The 11,943-nt window shown below is 32.3% G+C and overlaps 2 protein-coding genes across 3 annotated transcripts; both read right to left on the reverse strand.

The window, feature by feature from the left end:
• Positions 1-3,273: 3,273 nt before the first annotated feature.
• Positions 3,274-9,800, reverse strand: LOC136205207 (uncharacterized). Of its 2 annotated transcripts, none has more exons than XM_065995710.1 (5): positions 8,644-9,582; positions 7,841-8,548; positions 5,075-5,158; positions 4,271-4,477; positions 3,274-4,170 (listed from the first exon to the last, which is right to left on the reverse strand). In XM_065995710.1, exons 1-5 carry the CDS (start codon positions 8,770-8,772, stop codon positions 3,469-3,471), a joined length of 1,830 nt encoding a protein of 609 aa, XP_065851782.1. In that variant the 5' UTR covers positions 8,773-9,582; the 3' UTR covers positions 3,274-3,468. The 2 variants fall into 2 exon arrangements, with proteins under 2 accessions (XP_065851782.1, XP_065851783.1); XM_065995711.1 differs by lacking the exon at positions 8,644-9,582 and adding an exon at positions 9,675-9,800 and having other exon boundaries at positions 3,276-4,170; positions 7,841-8,162.
• A 327-nt stretch (positions 9,801-10,127) lies between these two features.
• LOC136205208 (uncharacterized) lies at positions 10,128-11,517 on the reverse strand. The gene is made up of 3 exons (XM_065995712.1): positions 11,269-11,517; positions 10,440-10,883; positions 10,128-10,273 (listed from the first exon to the last, which is right to left on the reverse strand). The coding sequence occupies exons 1-3, from the start codon at positions 11,491-11,493 to the stop codon at positions 10,220-10,222; spliced, it is 723 nt and encodes a 240-aa protein (XP_065851784.1). The 5' UTR covers positions 11,494-11,517; the 3' UTR covers positions 10,128-10,219.
• Positions 11,518-11,943: the final 426 nt, after the last annotated feature.

Raw genomic sequence — 11,943 nt, forward strand, 5'->3', positions numbered from 1 at the left:
ATCAATATCTCTTATATCTGTTTTATTTTACCTTCGAAGACACACTAAAAAGATACCAAAGCTCGATCATCTTCACTGAGATATCTTCTTAAATGAGTAAAACTTCTTCTCACGAACTTAACCATTTCTTGATAAACCTATATGAAATTTTTATAATATTATACTTCAAACCATGCATATTTTTAGTAACAATTGGTAATACCTCTTTGAGTACCTATATAGCAGCAGAAAACTATCTAGTAACAATAATAGCTTGAAGTGGAATTGTATCTAATATTGCTTCCATTTCTCTAGCACCCGGGTTACTATTGATGTTACCGCGCCCCTAGGCAAGTTGTTAAGACCTGAAGATATAGCAATGCACAAATACATGCAAAAAAATTGAATCAAGTTTTATGGAGTCAAATGTTCAAGAGTCTTGTAGATGCAAGCACATTTCACATTTTATTAAAATTAGCATAAATCAGCCAACTCCATCATACCATGAATTTGCTTGGGTAAATATGACCTTAAACTCCAAAAATTCATATTTCCTCAACTTCTTAGCCATTACCACTTATGCATAATGTACATATCCGAGGAGAAATCGGTGCCCCACTTTTAAGTCAATATTTGACAAAATTGCAGCTATCTCTTTCATCTTCAACAACCCTATCAATGATTAGTAAAATAAGAGGGATTGAGTGGTTGTTTCAGCCAACAACTTCATAGCCTGCATAGTGCAGAATTATAGCCAACAACTATATATTTTTGACCTGCGACAATTAGAGATAGCTTAATCTAAAGGAAGCTTAATATCTCAGAGCAGAGCAGATAAGGACATGATCTTAATAAAATTCAAAATTAAAAAGAACAATGAGGGGAAAAGAAACAAATGCCAAGTAAAATTAATACTTTAGGAAGAATGGATTAATATCATATTAAAGATTAAATGTAATAAGGGAACAAAGGATATGACATTCACTTAGACAAAAGTAATAAGAAGAACATACTGTGTTACATTGGTTAGAAGCACATGGCATTAATGCTAATCAGACATCAAATGGTTAAACTTAGCAGATAATAAATCAAACAAATAAGCACAGAAACTTAACCATTTGGCATGTTGTTACAGGGTCATCAGAGTAGGATGGACGATAACCAACAACCATCCCATACATTATTGCACCAAGTGACCACCTGCAATATGTTAAAATGTGCGAAACTTCCTCCATTACTATAGATCAAAATCATTTTAGCATTCACAAACCATTTCATTTATGTTGATCAAGGGCCCAAATAGAATTCTTCAAAACCTAAAATCTATAAGCACAAATTTCACAGTAAGAGAGGCTAAAACACACACATAAGCTAATGGTGCAAGTAGGGTTCTAACTTGTAAGCTAATGGTGGAGGCAGGGTTCTAACTTGTAAGCTACAATTTGGTTATTTAACAACAATGGAATAGTTTGTTATTGGCTATAACTAATAACACAAAATTAATTAGTGAAACCAAATAGAGTAAAAATTCACCAGACAACAAGAACTCAATAAATAATAGAAGATAAAAACTAAATACATGCATTTCATAAATCTGCAAACTTGAATTCTCTCAACAAATATCCTACCTTAGGAATCAAGAAAGTTTCAGATCCCTTGTATACTTAATTTTCAATGTTTTTACGTTTATAATTATATTATACATTATATTTAAATAATTAGTTATAATTTTAGTAATAAATTATTATCATCCAAAATTTTGACAGTTTATTATATTATATATAAAATAAGTACACATACATACAGTAAATTGATATGGAACGAGGCTTAAGAGTTAATTTTCAATTACAGAATTAATCCATATAAATAATGTTTCTAAAATAAGTTAATGGACTTAAATTTGAAGTCTTGGAACTTTTATGTGCAAAAATGAGAAACTAGAAGTTTATGCGCAAAAATACATTCACAATTGTGAATATGAAACAGACCAAACTATATACATTTACACCAGTGTTCTAACCAAATATTAATTTAATCAACTCATAAGAAGCAAAAAGTAAACATGAGTAAGTTTTGATGTTTCACATGAGAATGTGAAGCACAGAGTCAATACAAAGTACTTCCACCAATTACAAATTTCAAACAAGAAAATAAAGTTTGACATCAATTGGACACAAACTAAACCATTAAAAGGATAAAAACAACAATTTCAGTCACAAAGTATACACAAATTCAAATTTGAGCACGTTGAAGATACGCTTGTTCAATATTCTTCGACCTTTTCAGCAATCTGCAAAGAATTGATATTGCAATAACTTCATTAGATATATTTTTCCAAATGCATAAAATTGATTAATATCACATACCCAATCTAACACATACCTTCTTTCTGTACACGAAACTAATAGTCATGTTAAGATTTCCGAGCCAATCTTGTCCATTCCCATCTTCTCTCAAATGTACACTCTGTAGCATTGGTGCGACTGGGACTCCTCCTTTCGAGAATTGTACACGCTGTAGCATTGGTGTGACTGGGACTCCTTTCAAGAACAATTCCAATTTTGGGGATTGTTTCACAACTACCTCTTCCAAAGAAGGGAATCTGAAACTGTGGTTCGCTGAGCAGAAACTGGTGAGATTTGGCAGACCATCAAGTTCCAAAATTTCTAATTTAATGAAGTTAATCTCATCCATTATTTCATCTCCCTCATCTGATATAATGACTTTCAGTTGATCACATTTGCTTACTTTCAATTTCTAGAGCTGGATCAGACTTTTTGCCGTTGAAAATGTTACTAAGCTTACTAATCCTTTGTAGTCCTTTATTTTCAAGAATGTTAGACATTGGAAAGAAGCAGAGGATGGTGCTAAAATGATTAACTTATCATATCCTTTCACATAAAGAGTTTCAAGAGCTTCTTGAAGGACTTGGTTCCATATGGTCTTTAGATTGGGAAGATAATGCAACCCCAAGGAATGCATTCTTGTAAGAATCATTCGACATTTCTCATCTCCAACTACTCCTTTAGGTGGGAACAGCTTTTTGATTTTACTGCGTACCACATGAAGTTCTTCCAAATTGTGGAATATATGAAGAAGATCATATGGTAAAACTGCAGACTCTTCATTGAAAAAATTGAACTCAACAACTTTGAGATTGTGAAATAAATCCACAGGAAGTCATTCCAACTTCCTTGGCATTTAGAGATAATTCTTCTAAGTTTGGGATGATCTGGCACTAATCACATAAAAACAAACTCTAGTTTATTGAGGGAAGATAAATGAGTCTTACATAAATAGAAACAATAGAAACCACTAATTTTAATGAAGCAGATAATCATTTAATGTTTGCAAAAATGCAATCAGATAAGAAATGCACCAAGACAGAAGGTCAGGCAGTAGTTCTAGACATTCTGCATTATATTTTAGTGACTACATTTAAGATCATAAACTAAGGGACATATAGTTTAATTTACAATCTGGATGAGGTTATTTTTTAGCAAAGAGTACCATTTCATGGAACAGAGTCTGTAGGTGAAATTGATAGCATTGGGTGATACGTAATTGTGGTAATGCAGGCCATTCTGAGGTATAAGTCCCTAGGTAAAATGTTTCAAGTTGTGGTAATCTTCTAAGTACTAATCGTTCCAATTGAGGAAATTGAAACGTAGATGCATCATCTATTCCTTCCTCATCCCCTGCAACAATTTCCTTGATTGAAGAATCTGTTACAAGAAGCATTTCTAGATACACAAGACTTCTTGCTACGGAGGCTGGAATCACACTTTCCAGACTTGGGAATCCTTGAATATCTAGTGAGCTTAAACTATGGAAGTCAAAAATTCCTTTGGGATCTTCATTCCATATATGCTTCAAATTGGGGGTATTAAGTACCACTAGTAGATTCAATTGAGAAACTGCTATACCACCTCTTTCTATCTTTACATCAATCAAAGCTCGAATGTCAAACACCTCTGTTAGAACATCACAACCTGTTATATATAATTTCTCAAGATTCTGAAATCTTGTGAATTCCAAATTGGGTGGGAAAACTTTCACCACTTCTTTTGCATTTTCTACCACCAATACTCTGAGTTGGCGGAAGGAAACTTCACAGAGTTCATTACCCCATGTTACCTTCAACCTTTGTACCCCGGAAATTAACAGTATGTTCATGTTAGGGAAATCAACCTGCAAAAAAGTTCATAAAATAATTAAATATAACATATATAGATGTGTAAGATTTTTGACAGACCAAATAATTAAATAAATGACTAAAAGGAGAAGAAACCTTTTCATCAAAAAGATTAGTACTGGAATCATGTTGTTGAGCTTCATTACTAGTTGAGACAAATTTTTGTAGATGAGGACAATTTTCTATCCATAACATTTTCATGGAGGGACACTGAATTATGTTGCCCCTCCAAAAGTTTGTAAATTTTGGAAGACCCTTCAGCTTTAAATGGATCAATTTGGGGAATATCATGTCAAACCCGACCTAAAATAAGATCAGATAAAACGGTGAGACATTACCACTGACATTAGCAGTGTCTCTCAAATAAGGAGAAAAATCAAAACAAAAACCAAATTCTGGTTTAAAGCTAAAATGACCAACATATGTTGTTTATAACCTAAATTCTTCATACGGAGTCCGAATAAGACGATTCAAAAACCCCTGGAAATGTAAGACAAAAGATAAAGAACTTTCTATTGAGACTCCATGTTAGATTCTGCCTATATCTGGTCGAAAATTGCATCATAAGATTCAGATACGAATCTAATTTTCCCGCAGCACCTATATAGACAATTCTCTATTATCTCTAGCTCAAAGTTATGACTTACTCATAACTCATATCACACTATTCCACAAGTTCTCAACTTCAGCTAATTATATATATGTATATAATACATACCAAATAACTGATCAAGGTTACAACAAGATTACTCCACACAAAAGCACTTAAAAGTGCATTCCTTAGCATTCTGTCTATACAGTAATCACTAAACAAAAGGACACTACCAAAAACAAGTTATATAATAGTCTTTAAATATATAATATCCACTTATATGTACATGAACAAAATGGATGCAATACCTTAGAGACGACTTGAACCTCGTAGCTGTAACCGAACCTCGCCCTAGGATCGAGTACCCCTCTCGGTACCTTGCACTTCTTCGCCTAAAACAAAACATTAAAAACATTTGGAAAAATGAGACAAAAATCTCAATAAGAAACTATCAGCTATAAAAACCAACGTTACTTAACATAGCTACATATATACATTTATAAAGGATTTAATCAAAACCTTATTAAATATACTCAAAACTTAAGTTCATAATATAGTCAAGGTACTAAACCAAAAACCAAAAACATATAATATTGTATCCATTTTTGAGTTCATCGCCTTATATTTCAATCATAATTCACAACATACACGAGACGTCTATTTAACATTTCCTATCCCATATGGTCTTACCCGACACTTCACTGTCATACCCAATAGGTCTTCAGACATGTGTATACATGTCATATTTCTCACTAAATATGGTCTTTAGATTCAAAATCACCCAACCGGACTACTTTTAATGGATACCAAACATTTTATTCTCTCTCGCTCTCTCTCTTTCTCTCTCTCTCTCTCTCTCTCTCTCTATATATATATATATATATATATATATATATATATATATATATATATATATATATATATATATATATATATTGAAACCAAAAACATATGTTCGTAATCAAGCTCACAATTTTTCAATTCTCCAAAATATCAATCCTTAATCAATAAAATTCCAAATTTAATCAATCAAACGAAACCTCAAATCAACATAACCAAGTAAAATCTGAAATTCACATATAAGTATAGTCAATAGCTTCATTTGAACTATAATTTCACAATAAAAAGCAAGATCGTGAAAAAACTCAATTTTATAAAATTCTTGTATAAACCCTAAGATATCAATTTCTGAAAATTCTTTGATTATATATATATATACACACATAAAACTCAAAATATAGTTGATAGTTACTTACACCTTGGCTACTCATTGAAGAAAACTAACCCGATCGATTCTCCTCTAAATTTTGTCTAAGACGTTTTCCCTCCAAACACTTTTGAAACTCAAAAATTCTTCGGTTAGGACTTAGAACTATGCATAAGGATGTTCTGGTTTAAATTTCGAGTGATTCGGACGGTCGAAACTCCGTAAACCAAAGAAACGGTGGAGAAACAATAGAAGAACGATGAAGATGCAGATAAAGATGAAAGAAGAAGAAAAAGAAAAAGAAAAGAGGATATGGGTGCGGCACCTCCTGGAAGGTTTGGGATATATATCCAAAATCTGGTAAATATCAAGTTTGGTCCTCCATCTTTATATAATCTTTTAAAAATAACCCTAAACTTTTAATTTACACATAAAACCATCGAATTAACCCCAAACTTTTTCTATAGCACCAAATTAATATCACACACCCAATAATTATAATATATACTAATATCAAGATATAAATTTTAGAAATTTAGACACGGACGTGACATATCATCTCTTTAGTGTCTTCTTCTGTTCTTATAACTTCTTCCATGGATTTGTAATCACATATCACAAATTTCTTCAGTTGAGGAAGACTCCTAACCATCGAAGATGTCAACACGGATGCTAAATTTCCACTACCTTCAACAATAAAGGCTGTCAATTTGTCAAATGGACAAAACTCTAAGTTGTGGTTGTGCCATATCTTCTCCGTATTTATTGATGACAATTTCAGTTCCACCAAATTGGGAAATTGAATTTGCCAAACACATTTTCTTTATAGAGTTAGATTTTATTATTGTCTAAAGTGAAAAAATAAGATAGGTCATAATATTATTAAGAAAAAATGAAAAATAAAAAAGAATACAACCTTGAAAGGCAGTTCAACAAAATCTAAACTGGCCAAGATCAGGAAAAATCATCATAAATAAAAGAACTACAAATTGCTTTAAGGAATTCCACACCTTTAGCCTCTAAACCATGACAAGGTAAAGCATGATCCTGTAAATCCATTTTAGCAATAATAGAAAGACAATTAATTATTCTCCATATGAATTGAATTTGTTCAATACAATTGTTTTACTACATTAACAATTGGTGTTTTAATCCAATTATCCCCCTTTCCCCTTTAATTGTTGTAAAAACAGGGGAAACATGAAAATTTGAAAAAAATGGGGAAAATGAGAAAAATGGGGAATAACAGAGTGTTAATATCTTCCTCTTCCACTCTTCTTTCATGCCAAACATACTATTAGCCTCAGTGGGTGTAATCAAAATCACACTCTTCAATTTGATTTTATAAAATTTAACATATAAATTACCGTAAGTTAATGTCTATTGTTTAATATTTAAACTTAATATAGTAAAATTTATGAATTCTAGTCAACCTATCAAAAAGTTTACTTATTGTTACTGCCCAAACAAAATGGGACTAATAAATCATTTTGAGTTTTCTTAAAGAATGACTATCATGATATTCAGTTCAAATTCAAGTAAACAAATTGTACCATGACATGAGAAGAAAGAACATAATAGTAATGTTGGGCTTTGGAGACTTATAGATCTACTTCAGCGATCCGAATTTTTTTTGGGCGATTAGGGTTTCTTGAGGAGTATAAATATAGTCTCTTTCTTTGTAATCCGGATCTCTAAAATTATAGTAAAACATCCTGGCTTGGTAGTACCCCCAGACGTAGTCATTCAAATTGAGTGGCGAACTGGGTAAACAACTCTTGTATGTTTGTTTGTGTTTCGTTTATCGTAATTGCATTAGTTCCTAATAATAATTGCATTAGTTCCTAACAAGTAATTAGTAACTAACCTTGGGCACGGTAATTCCATCAGTTGGATTCGATTGTAGCTCTCTGAGAAATGTAGAACTAAATATAGTTGGACAGTCAACTATGGCTATCTCTTCTAGAGATGGACATTTCAGAATTTTGCTTCCACCATTCAAACTAATTAAGCCTGGAAAAGACTCCAGGATAATGGACTGGAGTAGTGGAAATACGATTTCATCCATAACTTCATTTGCTGATACTTTTGTGATGATTTCTTTTACTGAATTACAATACTTCACTTCCAGCTCTTGCATCTGAACAAGTCCTTGAGTTATAGATGGAGTGAATATCGTCCTCAGACTGCTGCAAAGATGAACATTAAGTGATTTAAGGTGTTTAAAGTTCAATATTCCTTGATCATGTTCATTCCATATGTTTCTCAACCTTGGCAAACTAATCAAGTTAAACTTAGATAGCTTAGACAGAAGATCAGCATATCCATGTTCCTCACTCGATCCTCGTTCATAAAAAATGTCTTCAAGTACTTCATAATTACTTACATCCATCTTCTCTAATTTGTTCAAGTACTCCAGTAAATTAGATGGTATTGCATATGAGGAATAGTTGACATCATCGATCACCAGTGATTCTAAATAGCAGAAGAACTCTACTGGAAGATCGTTGTTCCATCTGCCTCTCAAGTTTGAAAATTCAGATACTTTTAAATGTTGCACCCCATAGAACCCAAACTGTAAAATTCGATTAAAAAAAAGAAGCCATTTAGTTATGACACAAATAGAGTAGATTTTAAGAGTTATAGAAATTTGGTCAATGCAAAACATACCATCTTGTTGTACAAGAAATGCATAGTCGAGTTAAGATCGCCCATCCATTCTCCTGCGTTTTCTTCTTTTGTCGTTTGTACTCTTGCTAGCAGTGGTGCGCTAGAGACTCCCTTAGAAAAGAACTCCATCTTGGGGCATTGATTCACAACTACCCTTGTTATCTGAAACTATGGTTCCCTGAGCAGAAACTGGTGAAATTTGGGAGACCATCAAGTTCCAAATTTTTTAATTTTCTGAAGTTAATCTTATCCATTATTTCATCTCCCTCGTCTGATATAATGACTTTCACTTGATCATAATCGTTTACTTTCAAAATTCTGGAGCTGGATCAAAGTTTTTGCCGTTGAAAATGTTACTAAGCTCACTAATCCGTTGCATTCTTTTATTTTCAAGAATGTTAGACATTGGAAAGAAGCAGAGGATGGTGCTAAAATGATGAACTTATCACATCCACAAAAAGTTAGACTTTCAAGAGTTTGAAGGACTTGGTTCCATATGGTCTTTAGATTGGGAAGATAGTACAATTCCAAGGAATGTATTCTTGTAAGAATCATTCGACATTTCTTATCTCCAACTACTCCTTCAGGTGGGAACAGCTCTTTGATGTTACTGTGTCCTATAGCAAGTTATTCCAAATTGTGGAATATGTGAAGAAGATCATATGGAAAAACTGCGGACTCTTCATCTAAAAAAAGGAACACAACAACTTTGGGACTGTGAAACAAATCCCTTGGAATTTGGTCTTCACTTATCATTCCAAATTCCTTGGCATTTAGAGTTATTTGTTCTAAGTTCGGGATGATCTAGGACTAATCACAAAATTATATAAAAAACGTCTATATAAATTAAATAATGATATAAAGATAAATTTTCATTTTATATAAAATTTATGGATGAGGGGAGCAAAATAATTAGTTTTGTCAAAACTAAAGAACACTATAGTTTAATTTATAATCTAGATGAGATTATTTTTTAGCAAAGAAAATATAAATAAATTTACTTTTCATAAAAGAGGGTTTACATATCATACCATTTCATTGAACAGAGTCGGGAGATGAAACTTCTTGCATTCCTGGATGAAATAAGTTTTTAATGCAAGCAATGCTGACGTATGAGTTCCTGGGTAGAATGTTTCAAGTTGTGGTAAACTTTCAAGTTCTAACACTTGCAACTGAGGAAATTCAAAAACAGCTGCACCTTCGATTTGTTCCTCATCCCCAACAACGATTTCCTTGATTGCCGAACTTACTATAGTAAGCCTTTGTAGATGCAAAAGACATCTTGCTACGGAGGCTGGAAGCACACTTTTCAGACTTGGGCATCCACTGATAGTCAATAAGCTTAAATTTTGGAAGTTGAGAATTCCTTCGGGATCTTCTTTCCATACATGCTTCAAATTTGGGGTATTACTTATTTTTAGACATTTCAATTGAGAAAATGCTATACCACCTTTTACTATATTTACATCAATCAAAGCTCGCATGTCAAACACCTCTGTTAGAACATCACAACCATTTATAATTAATTGCTCAAGATTCTAAAGTCTTGTGAATTCCAAATTGGGTGGGAAAACTTTCACCACTTCTTTGCATCTATTAGTGTCAAGTATTTCAGTTTAGGGAAATCAACCTGCATCATTTATTATTTTTTTTATCAAACTCCATCAAATAAATAAAAAATTCATAAAGTAAACACAAAATAACATATAACATATATAGATGGGAAGCATGTGTGTTGATGTTTAAGATTTTTAACGGACCAAATAACTAAATAAATGAGTAAAAAGAGAAGAGACCTTTTCATCAAAAAGAGTAGTACTGGAATCATGTGGTTGACCATCTTCATTACTAGTTGAGAGAAATATTTGTAGATGATGACAATTTTCTATGGTTAGATCTACCATGGAGGGACACTGAATTAAGTTTCTCCTGCAAAAGTTTGTAACTTTTGGAAGACCCTTTAGCTTTAAAAGGTTCAATTTGGGGAATATCATCTCTTCAGTGTTCCCTTCTGTTCTTATAACTTCTTCCATGGATTTGCAATCACATATTTCAAATTCCTTTAGCTGAGGAAGACTCTTAACCATCGAAGATGTAAGCACAAATGCTAAATTTCCACATCCTTCAACAATAAAGGTTGTCAATTTGTCAAACGAACAAAACTCTAAGTTGTGGTTGTACCATATCTTCTCCACATTTATTGATGACAATTTCAGTACTACCAGATTGGGGAACTGAATCTGCCAAATATATATTTTTATAGAGTTAGATTTTGTTATTGTCTAATGTGAAAAAATAAGATCAGTCGCAACATATATAATGTACTCAACAACTAAGACTTCACTCAACAGCTAAGACTTTACTCAAGAGGAAGGAGCTCCTAAATGTTCCAATCAATAACTTCTTTTTTATTTGTCTCGTCCATACAATTTACAAAAGCTATTCAAATTATTACTAAAAAACTAAAAGTACTAACAAAAATATTACGTGAATTCAATCTAGCTTGTGCTCTTTTTATTTTTTAATTTGTTGAAAGTTGTTTTTCTTTGACCATACCTTTTTGCAAATCATCAACAAGAGCAAATTTTATAACATGAATATTGGGGTAGAAAAGATGGACCAAACCTTTTTGCCGAAAAAATCTTCAAATTCATCCACCAATAAAATTTCTGCAGAATCCTCATTAATTGGAGAGCAAAAGCCATCAAGCTGGGGTAGATCTTCTAGCGTCAACGTGTGTAATTGAGTCAGCTTGATTGTTTCATCTTCATATCTCACAGCAACAATCTCTTTCAGGATTTTAAATTCACTCACCTTAATTTCTTGTAGATGGACAAGGCATTTAAACATAGAGAACGAAAACAAATTCTTCAATACATTACATTTCCCTGTTCAGAAAATTAATTATTAATTTAAAACAATTAAATAAAAAAAAAGAATTGTTGTGAAGCCCCAATTAATGAGAGATATTTTTGTAATTTGTATTATTGAGGGTTTAATTTTGTAATTTGTTAATTATTAAAAAAATTAATTGTTTTATTAATTGGATTGGCACCGAATTCGGTGCCACCCAATTAATGTTTGGTGGAAAATGTCAACTAGAACACTGCTCTAGTTGACATGTTGAATATCTTCTGCTATAAAAGCACAAGATAGAAATGATACAGAGCAGGGGAGTTGTGAGAGTATATAGAGAGAGACAAATTATATAATAGATCCTCTATTGTGTGTTTGCTTTCTAATTGAGAGAGAATAGTCCAATTGTTTTGAGGAGAAATAAAATAGTAAGATAATTATTTC

Source organism: Euphorbia lathyris, chromosome 9 (assembly GCF_963576675.1).
Source record: "Euphorbia lathyris chromosome 9, ddEupLath1.1, whole genome shotgun sequence".
NCBI lineage: Eukaryota > Viridiplantae > Streptophyta > Magnoliopsida > Malpighiales > Euphorbiaceae > Euphorbia > Euphorbia lathyris.

Coding starts and splice junctions, on each gene's coding strand:
- LOC136205207 (XM_065995710.1), bottom strand. CDS start 8,772: ATGGAGTTCTTTTCTAAGGGAGTCTCTAGCGCACCACTGCTAGCAAGA. Junction 8,549..8,643: donor ATTTCTTGTACAACAAGATG/GTATGTTTTGCA, acceptor CGAATTTTACAG/TTTGGGTTCTATGGGGTGCA. Junction 5,159..7,840: donor ATGGAATTACCGTGCCCAAG/GTTAGTTACTAA, acceptor GTTTTGTTTTAG/GCGAAGAAGTGCAAGGTACC.
- LOC136205208 (XM_065995712.1), bottom strand. CDS start 11,493: ATGTTTAAATGCCTTGTCCATCTACAAGAAATTAAGGTGAGTGAATTT. Junction 10,884..11,268: donor AAGATTTTTTCGGCAAAAAG/GTTTGGTCCATC, acceptor TATATTTGGCAG/ATTCAGTTCCCCAATCTGGT. Junction 10,274..10,439: donor CTACTCTTTTTGATGAAAAG/GTCTCTTCTCTT, acceptor TAAATGATGCAG/GTTGATTTCCCTAAACTGAA.